The sequence below is a fragment of the Somniosus microcephalus genome, chromosome 19 (genome assembly GCF_052327205.1).
Source record: "Somniosus microcephalus isolate GS21.2 chromosome 19, FLI_Smic_1.0, whole genome shotgun sequence".
Taxonomy (NCBI): domain Eukaryota; kingdom Metazoa; phylum Chordata; class Chondrichthyes; order Squaliformes; family Somniosidae; genus Somniosus; species Somniosus microcephalus.
In genome coordinates this window covers 7,415,433-7,440,803 of record NC_141005.1, presented here as the reverse complement: position 1 = coordinate 7,440,803, position 25,371 = coordinate 7,415,433, and the positions used below count along the sequence as shown (strand labels likewise).

The 25,371-nt window shown below is 45.9% G+C and overlaps 1 protein-coding gene across 1 annotated transcript in view; it reads right to left on the bottom strand.

The window, feature by feature from the left end:
• Positions 1 to 239: 239 nt before the first annotated feature.
• The window catches only part of mmp17a (matrix metallopeptidase 17a), a 134,866-nt gene continuing 109,734 nt past the window's right edge, over positions 240 to 25,371 (bottom strand). The window contains exons 8-10 of the mRNA XM_086011907.1: positions 10,802 to 10,954; positions 5,559 to 5,816; positions 240 to 3,085 (exon numbers count right to left, since the gene is read on the bottom strand). Coding sequence (XP_085868033.1) covers positions 2,766 to 3,085; positions 5,559 to 5,816; positions 10,802 to 10,954 — 731 coding nt within the window. The 3' untranslated portion in view covers positions 240 to 2,765. The remainder of the gene's footprint in view (positions 3,086 to 5,558; positions 5,817 to 10,801; positions 10,955 to 25,371) is intronic.

The following is a 25,371-nucleotide window of genomic DNA, read 5'->3' as shown; positions in this document are numbered from 1 at the left end:
TAAGGGTCAATTTATCATAGCCAAATCAACCTAACCTGCACATCTTTGGACTGTGGGAGGAAACCGGAGCACCCGGAGGAAACCCACGCAGACACAGGGAGAATGTGCAAACTCCACACAGACAGTTGCCCGAGACCAGATTTGAACCCGGGTCCCTGGCGCTGTGAGGCAACAGTGCTAACCACTATGCCACCGTGCCCCCCTTGTTGTACATCCCCCACCCCACTCCACCCCCACTTAAGAGCAGGCTACAGTGTGGCACCAGGATTGGGCAAGGTGAATGGATGGGATGAAGAAGTGTGAGCGTTATGTCTTCAGTTAGCGACAGGGGACAGACAGATGTCAGCGCTACTTTACGGGAGAGGTGTATAATGGGCAGCTGATCTGATATCGCCTGTCTTACCGGCAAAAGTTAAAGTGACTCCCCGTAGTGTGCGAGGCTTTGGATAGCGAGGATATCAGGAATACTGCAGGGATTCAGGAAAATAAGAGGAGCTCACTATAAACCACGTGCGTGTGACACACACTTTCGGATCAGTGAAGAGATGCTCCTGGGCGGCTCATGAGGTTTAGTCAGTGAGTAATGGTGCCAGAGCCGGCAGATTTCATCGCCAGTCTGTGCTGACTATAGCCAGGAGCAGATCTAAATTGGTCTGCTCCACCAATCTCTCCGAGCAGGAAACTGGCCAGAGCTCCCACTCCTAATGGCAGTCTCTGTTGGCAGTGAACACACCTCATTGAAACTTATAAAATTCTAACAGGACTAGACAGACTAGATGCAGGAAGGATGTTCCCGATGGTCAGGGAGTCCAGAACCAGGGGTCACAGTCTAAGGATAAGGGATAGGCCATTTAGGACAGAGATGAGGAGGAATTTCTTCACCCAGAGAGTGGTGAACCTGTGGAATTCTCTACCACACAAGGCAGTAGAGGCCAATTCATTAAATATATTCAAGAAGGAGTTGGATATATTTCTTAAGGCTAAAGGGATCAAGGGATATGGGGAGAAAGCAGGGACAGGGTACTGAATTTGGATGATCAGCCATGATCTCATTGAATGGCGGAGCAGGCTTGAGGGGCCGAATGGCCTACTCCTGCTCCTATCTTCTATGTTTCTATGAACACCAGGCGAGGACAAGACTGAGTGATGCCTCGCCGAGTCGGATAGCCCACCGACATTTACTGTTAAAAGCTCACACGTGAAATTTTATGGAGTGCTTTAGAATCTGCGCTCACTTCTGTAGAGGTATAATTACTCGAAAAAGATTCGAGAGGATTTGCAGGAGATTCTTAGCGTACAATTTCCTTCTTGGTTGAGCACTCGAGACTAATACCTCTTGAGGGAGGGCTGGGGAGGGGGCAATCAAAACAGATGTACCACTGCATTTTACAATCTTTGCAGCACAAAAGGTCTTTCGATTACTTGAATCACGTCACCTGAATCCAGCGAATCCTTGAAGCTTTACGCTCGCACATCACTCAAAGTCAAGTTGCACCGTTTCCACTTTGCGCCCTCTTCGAAAGGTTTCACCCCCCCCCCTCTTTGTGTCTGTTCTACTTACATCAAAGTCAACAATGCACCACACTCTCAGCCAGGGTACGGTGGTGTAGTGCTTATGTTACTGGACTAGAAATCCAGTCGAACTAGGAGTTCATAACCCCGCCGTGTGGTATTTTGAGAATTTAAATTCAGTTTGAAAAATATCTGGAAATAAAAAGCTGCTATCAGTCAGTAAAAGTGACCATGAGTTCAATTGCTGTTTTAGAAAACCCACACTAATGTCCTTGAGAGAAGGAAACCGGCTGACCTTACCCAGTCTGACCTATATGTGACTCCAGTCCAACACCGATATGGCTGACACTTGACGATCCTCTAGCCAGTATCAAACCGCTACAAAGAATAAAACCAGACGGGTCTGCAACAGTTCAAGGAGGGGGCGCACCACCCTCTTCTCAGGGTAACTGGGGATGGGCAATAAACGCCACGACACCCATATCCTGGGAAATCATTTTTTTTTAAAAGAGCTTCTTGGGAATTTTATTCAGAGTCTCACTAATTCCCCATTATTCATTTTCGACCCACACCAGCAATAAGCAACAGTGACCAATTATCAGAGCACGTTATATTATAATGATCAATTATAAAATCGAGGTGTTGCTGGACTGGGAGCCAGTGTAGGGCAGCGAGCGCACTTGGTGCAAGTTAGAATATTCATCAAAGCTTTCTGATGGTGGAATCTCCTCGCAACTCACTGCAGCCTCCAGGTCGCCCCAGCGAGAGCATGCTGCTGGCTGACAATACCCAACTCAAAACAACATTGCCTGAACTCAGCCTCCACCTCAAGCACCCAATGGAAAAATAATGCCGTGCCTAGCGAGTGAAAATATAAATATAAATATAAATAATTGCAGGGTGTGTTTCAATACCAGTGACAAACGTCCCATTTCATGGTATTGGGTATCAGGAACACCAGCTCTTGGTCACAGCCACACAATGGTCCTCGCACTCCACTCCTGTTTTGTATTAAAAAAATAAATTGTCTGAGCTTTCATTGATGATAAAGAAGACTTTCAATAAATTCCTTCATTTAAAAAAAAAGGTCTATTCATTGCGAATCCATCCAGTGTCGAATGCTCCAGTCAGCTCCTCACGTTGATACTCTGCATTCGTTATCTTCAGACACTTCCTAGCAAGGCAGTGAAGGTTAATTTTTACACAGCTATTGCTGCATTGTGAAGCTGTCGGGATAGCATCGATGATGCCCGTTAATCCAACCCGAGCCACAGTGACACCACAAACACAACAGCGAGATTCACTTCGCGCCTCAGCGCGGCTGCGAGTCTAGACGTCTCGGCTGCAGACGTACAAGAGCAGTTCCTTTTCTCGTTCCCCGACCTGGTCTCATCGTGGTGATCTTGGGCCGTTCGGGGTCTGGGGCGGGCTCGGTCTGAAATTGATGAGTCTGCCTGCATCTCGCTGCATGCCAGCCAATCCCTGGCCACCGACTGTGGGTACCCAGGGTCCACTTCCATGTTACTGTGCGTCACCTTCCAGTAATCCTTCCCCTTGAAGAAATAGGCAGCTCCTAACGGGGAGCGCAGAAGGTGAAAATAGAAAATAGTTAGGCCACAGCTAGAGCACTGAGTACAGTTCTGGTCACCACATTACAGGAAGGATGTGATTGCACTAGAGAGGGTGCAGAGGAGATTTACCAGGATGTTGCCTGGACTGGGGAATTTTAGCTATGAGGAAAGATTGGGTAGGCTGGGATTGTTTTCTTTGGAACAGAGGAGGCTGAGGGGAGACCTAATTGAGGTGTATAAAATTATGAGGGGCTGAGATAGAGTGGACAGGAAGGACCTATTTACCTTAGCAGGGAGGTCAATAACCAGGGGGCAGAGATTTAAAGTAATTGGTAGAAGGATTAGAGGGGAGTTGAGGAGAACTTTTTTCACCCAGAGGGTGGTGGGGGTCTGGAACTCACTGCCTGAAAGGGTGGTAGAGGCAGAAACCCTCATCACAATTAAAAAGTACTTGGATATGCACTTGGAGTGCTGCAACCTACAGGGCTACGGACCAAGAGCTGGAAAGTGGGATTAGGCTGGAGAGCTCTTTGTCGGCCGGCACGGACACGATGGGCCGAATGGCCTCCTTCTGCGCTGTAAATTTCTATGATTCTATGATTCTAAACTTTCAGTATGTTACATCTTATGCATTCATGTTATATATCCAATGTCTTGTGTGTAGGTATCTATTATGTCTGAAATTGTCACACTTTAAAGTGTCACATATTATGCATTTTATCCCACTTGAAAACATAATCTAGGCCGACACTCCCAGTGCAGTACTGAGGGAGTGCTGCACTGTCGGAGGAGCCGTCTTTCAGATGAGACGTTAAACCGAAGCCCCGTTTGCTCTCTCAGGTGGACGTAAAAGATCCCACGGCATTATTTCTAAGAACAGGGGAGTTCTCCCCAGTGTCCTGGTCAATATTTATCCCTCGATCAACACCTAAAAACTGGTCATTATCTCATTGCTTTTTGTGGCATCTTGCTGTGTGCAAATTGGCTGCCGCGTTTCCTACATGACAACAGTGTCGGCATTTAATGGGCTGTAACGCACTGTGGGATGTCCTGAAGTGGTGAAAGGCGCTATAGAAATGCAAGTTCTTTCTTTATGTGTCACACTTGCACCCGATTGGCTTACGTCATTGCTAAAACAGCAACCAATCACAGCATTTTAACATAAAGGTTTAAAACAAAGAGAACGAGAAACGATCTTTTCTCACGGCTGCCACCCGAACACGGGGATTTACAAGCAGCCGCCAACCTACAGAAACTTTTTGCAGCAACAGCGATTAGCCTCCAATTGACTTCCGGATGTGCCGCCTCAGACAGGGAGCATGCGAGCAACGGCCTTAAAGGGGCAGGCCAGGTTAAACTCAGCTCACTAGCTAAACATCATAACCATGCCCGAGACTGCAGACTACCTTGAATGATGTTACAGGAGACCAGCTGGTATGAAGCAATGATCTCTCAGTTTCAATATTTGCTGGAGTTTCGCAATTTTATTTTTCATCCTACACAGAAGAATGGGAAGTGAGAGTTGCTGAGCAATCGAAGTAAACGGGGAGGAAAGTTTGTGGGGAATACTTTTCAACAACAACTTGCATTTACACAGTGCCTTTAACATTGTAAAATGTCCCAAGGTGCTTCACAGGAGCATAATTAAAATTTGACCCCGAGCCACATGAGGAGACATTAGGACAGGTGATCAAAAGCTCGGTCAAAGAGGTCGGTTTTAAGGAGCGTCTTAAAGGAGGAGAGAGAGGCGGAGAGGTTTAGTAAGGGAATTCCAGAGCTTAGGGCCCAGGGCAGCTGAAGGCACGGCCGCCAATGGTGGAGCGATTAAAATCGGGGATGTGCAAGAGGCCAGAATTAGAGGAGCGCAGAGATCTCGGAGGGTTGTGGGGCTGGAGGAGGTTACAGAGATAGGGAGGGGCGAGGCCATGGAGGGATTTGAAAACAAAGATGATTTTCAGGGGCGATTTTGTGAGACTCTACACCACTGGTGGAAACCCCAAGTCGTGCATGTGAGGGTCATAAAATCAGAACGACGGGTTCCTCTCAATGGGTGCAAGGGTTCTTGCTCATCCTAGTTCCTTGACTATAGCACTAAACTTTTAAAAACAAAACGGATTGACGTTAAATTGGGAACATAGGACCAGGAAGAGGCCATTCAGCCCTTTGAACCTGTCTCACCATTCTCTCAGATCATGGCTGATCTGTATCTCAACTCCATTTACCCGCCTTTGTTCCATATCCCTTAATTCCCTTACCCAACAAAAGCCCAACGATCTCGGTCTTGGAAGCTTCAATTCTCGCCCAGCATCCACAGACTTTTTGGGGGGGGAAGAGTTCCAGATTTCCACTACAGATTGGCAGGGTCACAGAGAGGTCAGGTTGTAAGGATGGGAAATTGAAAATGTCCTCCGCACTAGCTCAGTAGGGCTGGGATTAAGGCACGTTCATGGGAGAGAGTTAAGGACACAGACGTACCATCGGACCATTTCATAGCATCATCAACATGGCTGGGCAAACCATCCCACAAGAGGGTGTCCTTCGGATACTCAGGGTCCATTTTCCGTTGGCGGTCATCATATCTCCAGTACTGATTGTCCTTAAAGAAATAGGTCTTATCAATGTGGGGACAGACAAAGGCTGCGTCAATACTCTTTACAGAGAGGCCGAAGTCGGTGATGAAGCGTGGGTAACTCTCCTCCACATTGTTATCTTTGAACACCCAATACCGGTCTCCTGTCAAACAGAAGGGAGAGATTCGTTAAAAATGAACTTGCATTTCTATAGCGCCTTTCACAACCTCAGGACGTCCCAAAGCGCTTTACAGCTAATGAAGTACTTTTTGAAGTGTAGTCACTGTTGTAATGTAGGAAACACAGCAGCCAATTGGTGCACAGCAAGCTCCCACAAACAGCAATGTGATAATGACCAGATAATTAGTTTTCAGTGAAATAGATTGCGAGATAAATATTGGCCCAGGACACCGGGGATAACTCCCCTGCTCTTCGAAATAGTGCCAGGGAATCTTTTATATCCACCTGAGAGAGCAGACGGGGCCTCGGTTTAACGTCTCATCTGAAAGACGGCACCTCTGACAGTGCAGCACTCCCTCAGCACTGCGAGTGTCAGCCTAGATTTTTGTGCGCAAGTCTCTGGAGTGGGATTTGAACCCACGACCTTCATAACTCAGAAGTGCGAGTGCTGCCCACTGAACCACGGCTAACACAGCAAGAATTAATGTGCGTACGTACAAGTACACTGTTTAGTTTGGCTCAGTTAACATTTTTTTTCCCAATAAAGTTTTGGACTCCCCCAAAATCCTAGAATGATCCAGCACAGAAGGAGGCCACTCAGCCCATCATCCTTGTGCTGGCAAGTGGGAACATTTTCCCAAAGTCTGATCGCTAACTCATTTTTGGCGAGGGGATTTAAAACAGGCGTTCGGCGGCTCATTTACATATGTAAGGGGCCTAATGCCTGTTTTAGGCGGTCGACTGGAATGCCTGCAAAGGGTGCCTTTACCAACATGGCGACGCTCTTAAAAAAAGGTGCCTTTACCAACATGGCGACGCTCTTAACACAGGCGCAGATCAGGCACGGGACAGCTTCGTCCCGAAAGGTGAACCTTTGGCCCCCGTTTTACGCTGTTAAGGCAACGGGGAACAATTTCATCCCAGACATCCATTAACTAAAGGAAAGGCTGAACAGGCCGGGGCTCCTTTCTCTAGAAAAGAGAAGGCTGAGGGGCGACCTGATCGAGGTCTTTGAAATTATGAAAGGGTTCGATAGGGTAGACGTAGAGAAGGTGTTTCCACTTGTGGGGGAGACCAGAACTAGGGGTTGTAAATATAAGATAGTCACTAATAAATCCAATAGGGAATTCAGGAGAAACTCCTTTACCCAGAGAGTGGTGAGAATGTGGTTGTTGTGGTCTGGAATGCACTGCCCGAAAGGGCGGTAGAAGCAGAACAATAGTAATAGTCAAAAGGGAATTGGATAAATACTTGAAGGGAAAAAATCTATAGGGCTATGGGGAAAGAGCAGGGGGAGTGGGACTAATTGGAGAGCTCTTTCAAAGAGCCGGCACAGGCACGATGGGCCGAATGGCCTCCTCCTGTGCAGTGTCATTCTATGATTCTATAATGTGGAACTCGCTGCCACAGGGAGTGGTTGAGGCGAATGGCATAGATGTATTTAAGGGGAAGCTGGATAAACACACGAGGGAGAAAGGAATAGAAGGATATGTTGATGGGGTGAGATGAAGAGGGATGGGAGGAGGCTCGTGTGGAGCAGAAACACCGGCACGGACCAGTTGGGCCGAATGGCCTGTTTCTGACCTGTAAATTCTATGTAACTAGGCTCGGAGGCCAAATAGTTCTTTAAACATACTCTTAAAAGGTTTATTTTAGGAGGAATTGTTCTACGTTAAGCACTTAAGCCTTTTGTTAAACTTTTCAGAGTCTTTTAGATTGAGATCCCAGGCTTTTAATCAAGAAACGAGTAGCTTATTAACATCAAAGAACATCAACTCTGCTTGTAGATTAACTGCGGCTCTTTGTATTGACTTCATAGCGTGACACCGAAGACAAACGCTGTAAGACACAATACTTACACATCAATGGCTTCTGAAATCTGCATTACAGAACTGGAAAGCTGCCGGATTCAATATTTCGAGAAATTCTACTGCGGCTAAACCACAGAGACTTGAGCTCGTAATCTAGGCTGACACTCCCGGTGCAATACTGCAACTCATAAGCTCAGCACAGGGAGGTCTTGCAAGGTCTGTACTATCCAATGCCCCTCTGGCCATCCTATAATATCCAGCTTTTTATTTCCACATTTTTAAAACATAGGAACAGGAGGAGGCCATTCAGCCCCTCGGGCCTGTTCCGCCATTCAGTGAGATCGTGGCTGATCTGAATCTTAACTCCATCCACCTGCCTTGGCTCCATATCCTTTCATACCCTTGGCTAGCAAAAATCTATCAATCTCAGATTATTAACTGAGCTCGCATCTACTGCTTTGTGTGGGAGAGAGTTCCACCCTTCTACCACCCTTTGTGTGAAGTGTTTCCTAACTTCTCTCCTGAGTGGCCTGGCTCTGATTGTAAGGTGATGTCCTCTTGTCCTAGACTCCCCCACTGGTGGAAAAGGTTTCTCTCTATCTATCATCAATTCCTTTCAAAATCCTAAAAACCTCAATCAAATCATCCCTTAGCCTTCTCTATTCCAGGGAATACAAGCCTAGTTTATGTAACCTCTCCTCATAATCTAACCCTTGGAGCCCTGGTAACAATCTGGTGAATCTTCACTGCACAGAAACCCGTGACCTCTTCCACCTAAAAGGACAAGGGCAGCAGGCGCATGGGAACACCACCACCTCCAAGTTCCCCTCCAAGTCACACACCATCCTGACTTAGAAGTATATTGCCGATCCTTCATCGTCGCTGGGTCAAAATCCTGGAACTCCCTCCCTAACAGCACTGTCACCACACGGACTGCAGCGGTTCAAGGCGGCTCACCACCACCACCTTCTCAAGGGCAACTAGGGATGGGCAATAAATGCTGGCCTTGCCAGCGATGCCCACATCCCAGAAACGAATTTAAAAAAAACTCCCTCCAAGGCCAATAAATCCTTTGAGGTGCGGTGCCCAGAACTGAATTCAAATTCTCAAACTTCCCATGGTGGGATTTTGAACTCATGTCCATCTGGACTAATTCCCAAGAGACCAGTGATAGTTGCATGAACCACACTGCTGATTAGGGGCGTCCCAATGGGAATTTCAATTTTAAGAAAATACAGTCCCCACCGTTTCTAGCGGGCATGTTCGTGCAAACGGGATTTGCCCACTATACACGATGGCCGGTATAACGGGCTATGGTGAAAAAACGTAGTTTTAGTAGGGGGTTTTCATTATTACTATGAATGATGGAAGAGACAGATCTTCATAGGGGTCAACAGTCTATAATACAGGAGATTGCAGGAGGGGGCAGGGAGGTAGCGAGTCCCATGCGAGACTCCCCGTGAATGGGAAGGTTATGGGGAGATTCGATAGAGGTGTTCAAAATCTTGACAGGTTTTAATAGAGTAAATGAGGAGAAACTGTTCCCAGTGGCAGGAGGGTCGGTAACCAGAGGACACAGATTGAAGGTAATTGGCAAAAGAACCAGAGGGGAGATGAGGGGAAAAAAATTACGCAGTGAGTTGTTGTGATCTGGAACGCGCTGCCTGAAAGGGCGGTGGAAGCAGATTCAATAATAACTTTCAAAAGGGAATTGGATAAATACTTGAAAAGGAAAGGTTTGCAGAGCTGTAGGGAATGAGCAGGGGGGAGTGGGACTAATTGGAGAGAATCTTTCAAAGAGCCGGCACAGGCACGATGGGCCAAATGGCCTCCTCCTGTGCTGTATCATCGTATGATTCTATGAAGCCGCCTCATGTCCTTATGACCGGTTTCATATACAGTAGGTCACTATTGAAGAAACCAAACATGACTGAGCGCAATGCGATTACAGAAGCTTTACTTTAAAGTGGTGAGAATGTGGAACTCGCTGCCACAGGGAATGGTTGAGGCGAGTAGCACAGATGCATTTAAGGGGAATAACAACAGAAAATGATGGAAAAACTCAGCAGGCCAGGCAACATCCGTGGAGAGAGAAACAGAGTTAACATTTCAGGTCGAAACCCTTCGTCAGGACTGAGAAAAAACACAGGAAATGAAACAGATTAAAAGGCCAGTTTGGGGGCTGGGAAATGGGGATGAAAGAACAAAAGAGAAGTGAAGAGACATTAAGAGGTATTCAAAACCAGACGAGATGGTGATCGGACTAGTGGAGACAAAAGACGGCTCTAGATGTTTATTAAATGGATGCAGTGTGAGGTGTGAAATGCGCTGGCAGGATGAGCGACAGCTGCATTTAAGGGGAGGCTGGACAAACATATGAGGGAGAAGGGATTAGAGGGTTATGCTGATAGATTTAGATGAGGAAAGACGGGAGGAGGCTGGAGTGGAGCATAAACGCCGGCATGGACTGGCTGGGCCGAATGGCCTGTTTCTGTGCCGTATATCCTGTGTAAACATTTGCTTGCAATTGTTCTTGCTTCAGGGCACCTAAAGGAGGCACCAACTGGTTGGTCAGCACAGCTTGTTTCTGGAGGAAATAAACAGAGCGCTTAAGACGTAACTAGCAACTTTGAAATTGGCGTTAATGCTTGTCCATCTTTGGCTGATTTTTAAAAATAAATTCAGTGTGGGCATCACTGGCAAGCATTTATTGCCCATCCCTAATTGCCCTTGTGAAGGTGGTGATAACTGCCCCTCTGAAATGGCAGCTCAAGAGTCAACCACATTGCTGTGGGTCTGGAGTCACATATCGGCCAGACCGGGTAAGGACGGCAGATTTCTGTCCCTAAAGGACAATAGTGAACCAGATGGGTTTTTACGACAATCCGGTAGTTTCATGGTCACCATTACGCTAGCTTTTTATTCCGGATTTATTTAATTAAATTCCCCAACTACCGTGGTGGGATTTGAACTCACATCTCCAGATCCTTAGGATTACTAGCCCAGTAACAAAACCACTGTGCCACCGTACACCCTAATGATCTAACCGAGTGCCCGCTTTAGAAGGCTGTTTTTTTAAGTGACGGGGGCCGCACTTGGATACATCGAGTCAGCGAGTGAATCTGCCGCACGACAGTTGACGGAGCCCAATACTTACCTTTGAAAAATACTATTTTGTGGTCTGCAGTTCGCTCGTACACGGAGTCCACGCTGTCCATGTTGCTAGGCAACCCACGCCAGAAGCGCTGGATCTCTGCTGGTTGAAAGGAGACCAAATGCCTGTTACGGGTCAACCTCCAGAAATACTTCCCTATTGGAGCAAAGGCAACACGTTACTGAGGGAACTGAACGCAAGCACAGATAGCCAAGTGTGTGGCTTCTCATTGAGCGGTGGGATTGTTCAAATTGTGCTCAAATCCCTCCATGGCCTCGCCCCTCCCTATCTCTGTAATCTCCTCCAGCCCTACAATCCGCCGAGATCTCTCCGCTCCTCCAATTCTGGCCTCTTGCGCATCACCGATTTCCATCGCTCCACCATCGGCGGTCGTGCCTTCAGCTGCCTGGGCCCTAAGCTCGGGAATTCCCTCCCTAAACCTCTCCGCCTCTCTCTCCTCCTTTAAGATGCTCCTTAAAACCCACCTCTTTGACCAAGCCTGTCCTAATATCTCCTTATGTGGCTCAGTGTCAAATTTTGTCTGATAATCGCTCCTGTGAAGTGCCTTGGGATGTTTTTGCTATATTAAAGATGCTGTATAAATACAAGTTGTTGTTTATTATCCACATGGCCTCCATCGTAACAGAACAAATGGATGTGCGAGGGTCGCTGCCCCCTGCCATTGGTCTACTCCCCACCAGACTCATCTGATGGCCAGGGCCGGCAAGGCCAGTGGCCCAGAATTGGATTCTACTGTTGGGCGAGCTTCCTGTGGGGGTGCGAGAGGCTCCAACAGCTCAGAATGATCATTTGTATCAGGCCCAGGGACCAATTTCTCATGGTGTTCAGACGCAGGGATCGTTAGCGTTTCAAAACCGACCCAAACCAATTTTCTTTGGACCTGATCTACCTCAATGCGCTCTGATTCAGAAAGAGGGAAAAATATGGCCCAAAACTATAGATTGCCTGATCCTGAACCCCAATTGTCTCAAGGCTGCTGTCTTCATAGTCCTATCGATGGACAAAACCAGCAAGACTTCCATCAGAACCTTGGTTAGAGCACACTTGGAGCACTGTGAACAGTTCTGGTCGACATATTATGAAAAGTATAGAGAGGTACTGGTGAAGGTGCAAAAAAGGTTTACAAGGATGGTACCAAAACCAGAGAGGTTATACCTATCAGGAAAGATTGAACAGGTTGGGGCTCTATTCTCTAGAAAAGTGAAGGCTGTAGGGTGACCTGATAGGGGTCTTTAAAATTATGAAAGGGTTTGATAGAGTAGACACAGAGAAGATGTTTCCACTTGTGGGGGAGACCAGAACTAGGGGCCATCAATATAAGATCGTCACTAATAAATCCAATAGGGAATTCAGGAGAAACTTCTTTACCCAGAGAGTGGTGAGAATGTGGAACTCGCTACCACAGGGAGTGGTTGAGGCGACTAGCAGAGATACATTTAAGGGGAAGCTGGATAAACACATGAGGGAGGAAGGAATAGAAGGATATGTTAAGAAAGAAAGAACTTGCATTTCTATAGCGCCTTTCACAACCTCAGGATCTCCCAACGCACTTTACAGCCAATGAATTACTTTTTTTGAAGTGTGGTCACTGTTGTAATGTAGAAAACACAGCAGCCAATTTGCGCACAGCAAGCTCCCACAAACGACAATGTTCTAATGACCAGATAATCTGTTCTAGTGATATTGATTGAGGGATAAATAGTGGTCAGGACACCGGGGAGAACTCCCCAGCTCTTCTTCACAATAATGCCATGGGATCTTTTACGTCCACCTGAGAGAGCAGACGGGGCCTCGGTTTAACGTTTCATCCAAGATACAGCATCTCTGACAGTGCAGCACTGGGAGTGTCAGCCTAGATTCTGTGTTCAAGTCCCTGGAGTGGGGACTTGAACCCACAGCCTTCTGGCTCAGAGGCGAGGACGCTGCCCACTTTTTTTAAATATAAATATACTTTATTGAACATTAAGAACATTTACAACATCTTGATCATTTCATTGTATGATACAAATCAATTCCAATGCTCTGCACAGCCATTCCGCCACCACATTTTAACATCAAAACCTGAAGTTTAATTTGTCTCCTGTAACATATATTAATCGATTGTACTTTAAAAATTGGTTGTAAAATACTATCCTTAAATTCCTTTCTGAATAAAACATCCACAGAGCCTTATAATGGTCTTTTAGCTTATATTTAAAATACTCTTTTAGATTGATTCTCCTCCCCTTAAAAAAGAGCATTCCTTCTTTGCACAATCACGAATCTAGCCAAACTGAACATTAAATTAATTGCCGCTCCGCTAGACTCGGGCAGACTCTCCTGCAATCCCCATCTCAAAATTGAGTCCCACAGGATTCCCATTCTCGCTCTTCGGTCCCCACCCAGCAAAAAAGCTTCACACAACTGTCGAACATAATACTTAAAGTCATTTAACTGCGGACATAACACCAGTAAATGGGACAGAGTCTCATCCCGTGTCCCACACACTGGGCAAGTTGCCGCCTCCACTCGCCCAATCTTGCACAAGACCGTCATGGTAAAAATCCGGTTATGAGCCAATTTGAAATCCAGTTCAATCTACTCTGGACATTTAAAATTCGCCCACACTCCCTTCCAAATTCTGTTGAAGTCCAACTGTGGGTATATACTCTGCCAAAACTCCTGACCAACAGGTGTCTTGAATCTCCATTCGCTGAATACCTCATAGAAATCTCGAGTATTACAGTTGTCAAATTGGACTAACTCTCCCCCTTTCTCCAGTACAAAGCTTGGAAAAGCAGGACGCATTTTACTTCCTTTGGAGATTTCCGCATTTATTTCTTCCATCCAATCCTGTGGCATTGCCCTCACAATCTTCTCATACATAATTCCTATTGCTTTTTCCTCTACCTCCTGATCCTCCTCCCACACCATGTCCCTCACTATCGCTTCCGGCAACCAACCTGGAATCACCTCGTATAATACATCTTTCACAGATATAATCCCAGCTTTTATAAAAGCTTGATTAAATAAAACTTCTCCTTCGATGTTGACCCACCTGTTCAAAAATAAGGGCTGTTCTAAAAATCCCTCAGCCCCCTTGGGCATAAACTGTGCACACTTTAAAAATTGAGCCCAAGTCTCTACAACCCCCTTATAAAACCTAGGGAGAAGTTTAATTGATTTCAAAAACATATTATTGTATTCCATATACAATATCCCCTGCCCTCCTATCCCACTTCATTTAAAAAAATGCTCAAAACAACTCTTCCAAAAACTTGTATTTGACTTCTGAAGAAATCTCTTCGCCCATTTGATTCTAAAGGATTTTTTCTTCAAATCAATATCTGGGAAATTGAGTCCTCCCTGATTTCGCCGTCCAATGCTGGTATTGTAAGCCACCAAGGCTGGTTTCCCTTCCCATAAAAACCTCACACAAGCCTCTCAGATGGACTTTTCCGCCCACTCAGGAATATCCTCCACTGTCAATAAGTACCATAGCTTCGATAGCAGGAGGGCAGACACCACTGTCGCTCTTCCTTGCACTTTCAACCACCTTCTTTCCCATCTTCCCAAAATCTTTTTAATTTTCATAACCTTCGGTTCCCAATTTAATCGATCCACTTCATCCCTGTCTTTCTTGCACCCCATATGCACCCCCAGAACTTCCAAAGCCTCCACCACCTTAAGGGGACATTCCCCCAACCATTCCCCCCTACCCCTCCCTGCAACCAGGCATTGGACTTACTATAATTCACTCTGGCTCCTGAAGCTCTACAATATTCCTCCACTACATCCATAGCTTTCCTCACTGACTCCCCATTTCTCAATGTTAAGGTTGTGTCATCTGCATATTGGTGTATCACCAACACCAGCCCAGAACTGGGGACCACAATCCCAACTACACCTTGTTTCTTTCACATCATGTAACCTAATGGTTCTGCTACCAATGTGTACAACAATGGGGACAGGGTCAATCCTGCCTCACTGATCTCTGTATCGGAAAATACTTGGATAAAAAACCATTACATTTAACACAGCTAAATATGTTTGAATAAAAAGTCCTTATTGTAGTGTCCGTGTGTTGATAGAGACACTGAAGACAGGAGTTGGTTCATAGGTGTTTACGAAGCAAAGTCTGGAGGGGTACTAACGGATATAACACAATATACAGGCTTATATAGCCCGAGTGGCAATTACCGGCATTACAGCACACCTGGCGCTCTTAAAGGCACATACACCACAATTCCTCCCCTTTTAGCTAACCAGTACATCATATTTTAAGTAATTATTAATTACATGTTATAAGAAAAATAATATACACATTGCTGTAGTTAATTAATTATAAGTCAGTCTCTCTGGAGGCTTCCTGACTCGGTCCGGATAACGCCTCGGTGGTGTAGTAGTTTCTGGTGGTGTAGTAGGTTCTTTTGGCAAGGCTGATTCGGCTTGAATGCCAGTGTCGGGTTCATCGGGTTCCAGTATCACCGGATCGGAGGTAGATATGGGTATCTCTACTTCATCGTTCGGCGTATAGAGTTGTGGTGTAGGTTGTCCCTTTTCGGATGACTCTATGATTTGGTCAGCATGGCACCTTATTATGCTTTCTCCGATGTCCACGGTATACATCAGTGGTCCTAGTCGTGTGCAGATAGTTCCAGGCTGCCATTTCTCAGTACGGTAGTCCCGGGCCAAAACTTGTTGACCTATCTGGAAGGTTCTAGTTGGCCTTTCATTCACGCCTTGAAACTGCCGGTTCTCCACGTCCCTTCTGATGTTGGGCTTGACCAAATCCAGCCGGCATCTTAGGTTTCTATTGAAGAACATCATGGCGGGAGTTTGGTTGGTAACCAGATGTGTTGCATTCCTGTATGCGAACAAGAAGTTATCCACCTTGTGCTGAAGTTTTATGTCTTCATTACCCATGGCCTTTATGGCCTTCTTGAAGGTCTGGACAAACCTTTCAGCCAATCCATTGGTGGCGGGATGGTATGGGGCGGACGTGTAGTGCTTAACCCCATTGTTTTTTAAGAACTTCCTGAATTCTTCGGACACAAATTGCGGTCCATTATCAGAACAGATCTGTTCCGGCAGCCCATTCCTGGCAAATATGGTCCTTAATACTGTGATGGTTTTTTCCGTGGTGGTGGAGGACATCTTTATTACCTCCGGCCACTTGGAGTGTGCATCAACCGCGATTAAGAGCATTGAGTCCATAAATGGACCAGCAAACTCGATGTGTACCCTTTGCCAGGGAGATGAGGGCCACTCCCATGGATGTAGAGGGGCTTGTGGTGGAGCGTTTTGGACCTTCTGGCATCCTAGGCAGCTCTTGGTCATTTCTTCGATGTCTCCATCGATACCTGGCCACCATACAAACGCCCTGGCTAGGTTCTTCATTTTCACTCCACCCAGATGCCCCTCGTGAAGCTCCTTTAGCACTTTATCCTGGAGTTTGGGTGGAATCACCACTCTGGATCCACACATCAAGGTTCCTCGGCACACTGACAGCTGTTCTCTTCTTTGCGAGAATGCTGGCAACAGTGGTTCGCCATGTGCTGGCCATCCCTTCACTGTTAAATCGTAGGCCCGTGAAAGAGTCGGGTCATTTCTCGTTTCCCTTTCAATGGCAGAATTTGTTACTGGTAGACATTCCACTATGGTAGAGTGGAACATCTCCATTGGGTCTACTGTAGGTGCCTCTTCTACCGTTGGCAACGGTAGGTGCGATAAACCGTCAGCATTCCCATGCTGTTTTGACCCTTTGTATTCTATGTTGTATTGGTGTGCCCCAAGAAAAAGGGACCACCTCTGTAGCCTTTGTGCTGTCATAATGGGAACACCCTTTTTAGGGTTGAATATGGAGCTGAGGGGTTGATGGTCAGTCAACAAGGTAAATTTTTGTCCGTGTAGGTAATGGTTGAATTTCTTCACTCCCCATACCAGGCTGAGTGCTTCCCTGTCGATTTGGGCATAGTTACGCTCAGCTGAGTTCAATGAGCGTGACGCAAAAGCTATCGGCCGTTCCGAGCCATCAGGGAATTTATGCGATAATACTGCTCCTATGCCGTAAGGGGATGCATCGCACGCCAGTCTGATTGGCAGTGATGGGTTGTAATGAGCCAAAACTTCTTTGGATGTGATTAAGTCTTTGCATTTATGGAAGGCACGTTTGCAGTCTTCGTTCCATTTCCAAATTACTCTTGTTTGTAGCAGTTCATTAAGAGTTGATAAGTTCGGTAAAAATTTATGATTGTAATTTATTAATCCCAGGAACGACCTTAATTGTGAAACATTTTCAGGTGCTGGGGCTTTTATGACCGCTTCAATTTTTTCAGGTGACTTATGCAACCCTTCCTTATTTATTATGTGGCCACAATATGATATTTGATTTCGGAAAAATTTGCACTTCGGGCGATTTGCTCGTAGGCCCCGTTCTCTCAGCCTAGTGAGCACCTGCTCTAAATTGGCAAGGTGCTCGTTGTCGTTTTCTCCTGTTACAAGGATGTCGTCTAGGTAGTATTGAGTCCCCGGAATCCCTTGGAGGACTTGCTCCATAGCTCTTTGCCAGATAGCTGGAGCGGATGCTACTCCGAAAACCAGTCGATTGTACTGGTACAGGCCTTTGTGTGTATTTATCGTGAGAAATTTTTAGAGGCCTCTTCAACCTCCATCTGTAGATATGCCTGTGCCAAGTCAATTTTGGTGAAACGTTTCCCTCCGGATAGTGAGGCGAAAATATCTTCTATCCTCGGAAGAGGATACTGTACCGTGTGAAGGACCGGGTTTACAGTCACCTTGAAGTCTCCACAGATGCGAATTTTTCTCTGTTCTTCAGATTTATCATTCTTCAATGCTTTCTTCATGACTGGGATGATGGGTGTTGCCCACTCGCTCCAATCTATTTTAGATAATACGCCTGCCTTTTCCAAATTTTCCAGCTCTGCCTCGACTGCTGGACGAATTGCGTATGGCACCGGTCTTGCCTTAAAAAACTTGGGAATTGCTGCATCTTCCACTTTTATTGAGGCGGTGATGCCTTTCAAGGTTCCTAGTTTCTCTTGAAACACTTCCTTGGCGTTGGCCAAGATGTCTTTTAATCGTTCAGGTATGACGTCATCATCATTTTTTTCCTTACTGGTCACCATCAGTGCCTGAATGGAGTGCCAGTCTAAACGTATTTTCCTGATCCATTCACGTCCCAACAGCAGTGGACCACCATCTTGTAGAACATATAAATACAACTTCTGTATTTCCTTGCCGTTGTATACAACAGGCACCCTTATTTTTCCTTTGGGGTATACTTTCTGCCCCGTATATGTTTTCAAGATAATGGATGTGTCTTTTAAAGGTATATGCGGAAATAGCCGCTCGTCATCCCGTCGATTTATGACGGTCAGAGCTGATCCTGTATCTAGCTCCATTTTAACTGGGGACCCTGCTATTGTGAGGGTAAGCCAAATGGTCTGGTAATCTTCTTTGGCAATTACATTATGTAATTTGAGAGAGCTTAGTCTCTTGTTCCCGGAGTCGCTATCGCTCTTCTGGTCTTCGGAGCTACTGTCCGTCATCATTTGTACCTTTCTGTGCTTTTCCTTATTGATTCTTTTCCTGTTAGTGGACTTTTTGTTTCCAGATCGGCACACCCGTGTAATGTGTCCCATCTTTCCGCATTGCCTGCATGCTTTGTCCTTGAACCAGCAGTCCCTCTGGTCATGGGTGGATCTGCCGCAGCGATAACATCTCTCGAAACCCCGTGTCATTTCATGGGTGCCGAAGTCCTGTGGCCTTTGCTCCTATTGCACTGAAAACCTTGTCCAGTGTTAAATCTTTCTCAGAAAATAGCCTTTTTTGTGTTTCTACACGAATTTGTCTCGCAGAGAATCTGCCAGTCCTGCCTCGAATTGGCAGTGTAGGGTATCAACAATCTCCTTAAAATTCTTGTCCATCGGTTCGGCTGGAGTGATTAAGTTTTGTAACAGCTTGTATGTCTTTGCACCCATTAGATCCAGAAGTACTGAAGCCTTTTTCTCATCTTCTATTCCATTTGCGGTGCAATATACCTCCACTCTTTCCACATATGTGGTCCAATCCTCTATCTCGTTATCAAAAGCATCAATATTGCAGAATTAGGCATCTTAGAAAAGATATGGCGCTTCCCGTGCTTTTCTTTCTTTTCTGCAGAAAAGATATGGCGCTTCCCGCACTTTCCCGCCGCTGCTGCCGATGACAACGCTGTTTCCCGCGGTTTCCGTTCTTTTTTATTTATTTATTTATTTACAGTTGGAGACTCGTTCCCGCCGGACTTTCTCTCTAGGTCTGAACGCCGACCTGCTTGCAGCGCCGGCCGTCTCCCGAGTGCTCCCTCCCCGTCTGTTATTGCTTGCCTCCGCTTTCGCTGCTTGGCCCAGCTGTAGAGCCAGCCGCTGGAGCCCCAGCCTGACGCCCAGGAAGGATTACTGTAGTACCTGCCACCAGCTTGGCCAGCTGGTGAAACAACAGCTTCTTTCACTTCTTGATTCTTCTGGACGCCAGAGGAATCGATGTCCTTGAGGTGCTGCCAAATTGTAGGTAAGTCCGTTTCCACTTCGTCGCCACTGTAGTGTCCGTGTGTTGATAGAGACACTGAAGACAGGAGTTGGTTCATAGGTGTTTACTAAGCAAAGTCTGGAGGGGTACTAACGGATATAACACAATATACAGGCTTATATAGCCCGAGTGGCCATTACTGGCATTACAGCACATATGGGGCTCTTAAAGGCACATACACTACACTTATCCACTGAATGAAATTTTCCTTGAAACCAAATGCTTCCAAAACCTTCAATAAAAACTCATGAGAGACCCTATCAAAGGCTTTCTCTTGATCTATCTTTAATACATAAGCCTCCCTCCCACTCACTTCCATGAGCTCTATCGCATCTCGGATTGAGACCACAGAGTCTGCGATGTCCCGGCCTATGACTCCATAGGACTGAGAGGGCCAAACTATCTGCGGTAACACCTTCAAACGATTTGCCATAACCCTCGCCAAGATCTTATAATCCACATTTAATAATGTGATGGGCCTCCAATTCTTCAGATCCCGTCTATCCCCTTTATTTTTATAAGCTAACCTTATGATACCTCTCCTCATAGATGGGGCCAGGCTTCACTCAATTTTAATTTCCTTAAAAACTTCTAAGAGCAATGGACTTAAAATCTCGCAAAATTCTTTATAAAATTCTGCACTTAATCCATCAGACCCTGGGCTTCCCCCCCACCCCCTTCATTCCACTTATTGCTACTTTTATTTCCGCTAATCCTACTTCTTTGTCACACATGCTTCTCTCATCCTCCTTTAAACCCTCTTCAATAAAAGCAGTAACCTTCTCCATCGCCAAATTGGAAATGTCTTCTTTTGTATATAACTCTTGATAAAAGCTGCTAGCCGCCTCTAAAATCTCCCCACTTTCATGAATGATCTTCTCCCCTACCTTCAACTCTTCAATTAACGATAATCTCTGTCGCAGCTTCTCTTGCTCTAGAAAATATCTAGTGCATCTTTCGCCCTCCAATGCCTTTAGCCTTTGCACGGAGAATGGCCCCCTTGCATTTTTCAGCTTGCAATAATTCCCACTCTTCCTTTAGCACCCGGAACTTAGTCTCCGCTCCCTTATCCCCTCCGTCAACTGCTTTACAGACATCCGTAAACCTTTTATTTATATTCTCTTCTCGACGCCAGTTAGCTGCCACCCTCTTTTTCCCATAACGTACCGAAAAAACTTTTACCTCATAATTGGAATTATCCCACCAAACTCTTCTTTCTTTCAAGAACAAAGGTTCCTTCCGAGCATCCTTTATTATATTTATAATCCCTTCTTTATAAGCAATTTCTTTCAGGTATTGTTTAAAATCCACACCCCTGAACCGATCTTAACTCTGCTGTTCCTAATTCTAAGAACCAAAGCCGAGTGATCACTAAAAAATACTTTTTTATAATAAATCTCCATCACCTCAGAACTTAACCTTTCCCGCATTAACACAAAATCTATTCGGCTCTGTTTTAAAACATCACCCACTCAATCTGATCTGGAGAACTCCCTTTTTATGGGGTTCTGATCGCTCCATAAGTCTCTCAAATTTAAATTTGCCATCATTTTTACAATCATCCCTCTGGAGTTATCATCCTTAAAGGTCATCTGGGCTGAAATGTCCATCCAAGATAAAAATACATTAAAATCCCCCACTATACAAGGATTTTCCACCTCTGCCGCTTCAGTGAATAACCCCCGAAAAAACTCGCGACACTTGCAATGGTCGTTCGGTGCATAGATATTAAAGAGATCGCAATTAAATCCCTCCAATTTTACCCTTAGCCGTAAAAATCTCCCCTCAGCATCCTTGTCCATCAAGGCAATGTTCTCTTTTATGGACGGACTCACCAAACAGCCACCCCTCTACGGTTATTGTTTGCACAACTTGCAAACACCTCTCCCTTCCAAACCTTCTGAACTCTTTCTAGAATATCCTCATAGAAACATGGAAACATAGAAGATAGGAGCAGGAGGAGGCCATTCGGCCCTTCGAGCCTGCTCCGCCATTCAATGTGATCATGGCTGATCATCCAAATTCAGTACCCTGTCCCTGCCTTCTCCCCATATCCCTTGATCCCTTTAGTCTTAAGAAATATATCCAACTCTTTTTTGAATATATTTAATGAACTGGCTTCCACCGCTCTCTGTGGTAGAGAATTCCACAGGTTCACCACTCTCTGGGTGAAGAAATTCCTCCTCATTTCAGTCCTAAATGGCTTACCCCTTATCCTTAGACTATGACCCCTGGTTCTGGACTCCCTGGCCATCAGAAACATCCTTCCTGCATCTAGTCTGTCCAGACCTGACAGAATTTTATAGGTTTCGATGAGATCCCCTCTCAATCTTCTAAACTCCAGTGAGTATAAGCCCAATCGACACAATCTCTCCTCATACGCATTCCTGCCATCCCAGGTATCAGCCTGGTGAATCTTCGCTGCACTCCCTCCATGGCAAGAACGTCCATCCTCAGGTAAGGTGACCAAAACTGCACACAATACTCAAGGTGCGGTCTCACCAAGGCCCTGTACAACTGTAGCAAGACATCCTTGTTCCTGTACTCGAACCCTCTTGCTACGAAGGCCAACATACCATTTGCCTTCTTAACCGCCTGCTGCACCTGCATGCTTACCTTCAGCGACTGGTGCACAAGGACACCCAGGTCTCTTTGCACTTCCCCTTCTCCCAATCTATTGCCATTCAAATAATAATCTGCCTTCCTGTTTTTGCCACCAAAGTGGATAACCTCACATTTATCCACATTATATTGCATTTGCCATGTTTCTGCCCAATCACCCAACCTGTCCAAATCGTACTGGAGTTTCCCGACATCATCCTCGCAGCTTACCCTCCCGCCCAGCTTTGTGTCGTCTGCAAATTTGGAGATATTACATCCAATTCCCTCGTCCAGATCATTAATATATATTGTGAACAGCTGGGGTCCTAGGACCGATCCTTGCGGTACCCCACTAGTCACTGCCTGCCACTCGGAAAACGACCCGTTTATTCCAACTCTTTGCTTTCTGTCCGCCAACCAGTTCTCTATCCAAGTCAATACCTTGCCCCCAATCCCATGTGCCTTAATTTTGCACGCTAATCTCTTGTGTGGGACCTTATCGAAAGCCTTCTGAAAGTCCAAATACACCACATCCACTGGTTCTCCCTTATCTATTTTACCAGTTACATCCTCAAAAAATTCCAGTAGTCAAGCATGATTTACCTTTTGTAAATCCATGTTGACTTTGTCCGATCCTGTCACTGCTTTCCAAGTGCTCTGCTATTACATCTTTTATAATAGACTCTAGCATTTTCCCCACTACCGATGTCAGGCTTACCGGTCTATAATTCCCCGCTTTTTCTCTACCACCTTTTTTGAATAGTGGGGTAACATTAGCTACCCTCCAATCCATGGGTACCGTTCCAGAGTCTATCGAGTTCTGGAAGATGACCAGTAATGCATCTACTATCTCTAGGGCCACTTCCTTAAGTACCCTGGGATGTAGACCATCAGGCCCTGGGGATTTATCGGCCTTCAATCCCATCAATTTTCCTAACACCATTTCCCTACAAATACTGATTTCTTTCAGTTCCTCTCTTTCATCAGACCCTATGTTCCCCGGCATCTCTGGGAGGTTATTTGTGTCCTCCTTTGTGAAGACAGAACCAAAGTATGTATTTAGTTGGTCTGCCATTTCCTTGTTTCCCATTATAAATTCCCCTGCTTCTGACTGTAAGGGACCTACGCTTGACTTCACCAATCTTTTTCTCTTCACATATCTATAAAAGCTTTTACAGTCAGTTATTATGTTCCCTGCAAGCTTACTCTCATATTCTATTTTCCCTTTCTTAATTAATCCCTTTGTCCTCCTTTGTTGACTCCTAAACTGCTCCCAATCCTCAGGATTATTGCTTTTTCTAGCCAATTTATATGTCCTCTCCTTGGATCTTATGCTATCCCTAATTTCCCTTGTTAGCCATGGTTGAGTCACCTTTTTTGTTTTATTTTTATGCCAAACTGGGATGAACAAATTCTGTAGCTCATCCATTCGGTCTTTGAATGTTTGCCATTGCCTATCCACCGTCAACCCTTTGAGCACCATTCCCCACTCAATCCTACCCAACTCGCTCCTCAGACCATCGTAGTTTCCTTTATTTAAATTGAGGACCCTTGTCTCTGAGTCAACTACTTCATTCTCCATCTTAATGAAGAATTCGATCATATTATGATTGCTCCGACCCAAGGGGCCTCGTACAACAAGATTGCTAATTAATCCTTTCTCGTTACATAATACCCAGTCTAAGATGGCCTGATCTCTGGTTGGTTCCTCGACATATTGGTCCAGGAAACCATCCCGTAAACACTCCAGGAATTCCTCCTCCACAGTATTGTTACTAATTTGGTTGGCCCAATCTATATGTAGATTAAAGTCACCCATGATGACTGCTGTGCCCTTATTGCACGCTTCTTTAATTTCCCTTTTAATGCCATCCCCAACCTCCACCTTACTGTTTGGAGGTCTATATACCACTCCCACTAATGTTTTTTTCCCCTTAGTATTTCTCAATTCTACCCATACAGATTCCACATCATCAGAGCTAATATCCTTCATTACAATTGTATTAATCCCTTCTTTAACCAGTAATGCTACCCCACCTCCCTTTCCTTTTTGCCTATCTTTCCTGAATATCGAATACCCCTGGAAGTTGAGTTCCCAGTCTTGGCCATCCTTGAGCCACGTTTCTGTAATCCCAACCAAATCGTATTCGTTTACCTCTATTTGTGCAGCCAATTCATCCACCTTATTACAAATGCTCCTCGCATTAAGACACAAAGCCTTCAGGCTTGTTTTTTTAACGCTCTTAGACCTATTAGAATTATTATTTACTGTGGCCACGTTTGATTTAAACCGTTGATTTCTCTGACTGCCACTTTTGTTTTTCTCCTTCCTATCTTTTGCTTTTATCCGTTTTCCTTTCCTCTGTCTCCCTGCTCAGGTTCCCAACCCCCTGCCATTTTAGTTTAAACCCCCCCGAACCATCCCAAAAGGTTTCTTGCATACACAAGTCCGTACCTTTAAAACCCTGCAACAACTGCTGCAATTTCTTCTCACCCCTCAGTCCGTTCACATTAATCGAGACCAATGTAATCATAGCTCCAAAGAAGGGAAATATGCCTGATAATCTCCCCATCATTTAATCTCTGGCCCTTCCCCCCTCACATGCTCCTTCCCAACTTCTCGGGCAGCTGTTGCTTTTTCCTGCAGCCTCCGACTCTTTTTCCCCTCCTGTTTAAACTTTCCCTGCTGTTTCAGCCTCTTCCTTGCATTAAGTTTGGGCCCCCTAGGAGCTGCCCTTCCTCCCTCCTTCTGCCCCTCACTAACCTTTCCCTTTCCACATGATGCCACCCCACCCCCGACTTCCATGTCTCTGTCCCCCTCTAATTCCTCACACTCAAGCTCTTCTGCAACCCCCTGTGCCTGCTCCCCGTCAGATACATAATCCTGCTCCCCGTCAGATACTTCGTCTCCCATAGAGAGTCTTCCTGCTATCGCAGTTTCTCCCACTGTGCCGCCCCCTTCGACCACGTCTGTACTTCTGACCCTTGCACCTTGTTCCCTCTCGCCATGGGACAATGGCGCACCTAAATTGTTCCTTTCTGACGTCTCTATCTCGCCGATCCCATTCTGCTGTCCCTTTAAGGCTCCTGCCTCTTGCTCCCTCTCCCCGTCCTGCCCCCTCCCGCTCACCAAGATATCCGACTCCCCGCCTCTCCCCGGAGTGCCCACATCCACCACACACCCCGCTCCCGCCTCCTCTCCCCCCGCAGCCACCAGACTCCCCAGGGGTAGCCGAACCGCACTAAGGCTCGAGCCTGCACTTGACCCTCGCTGCTGTCTTTGTTCCCCTCCACAGCACTTGGCGTGTTTTCCGCCATTTCCATCCCGTCCTCCGCTCCGCCATCCTCTGCCTCTTCCTGTGCTCCTTTCTCCTTCATTTTAC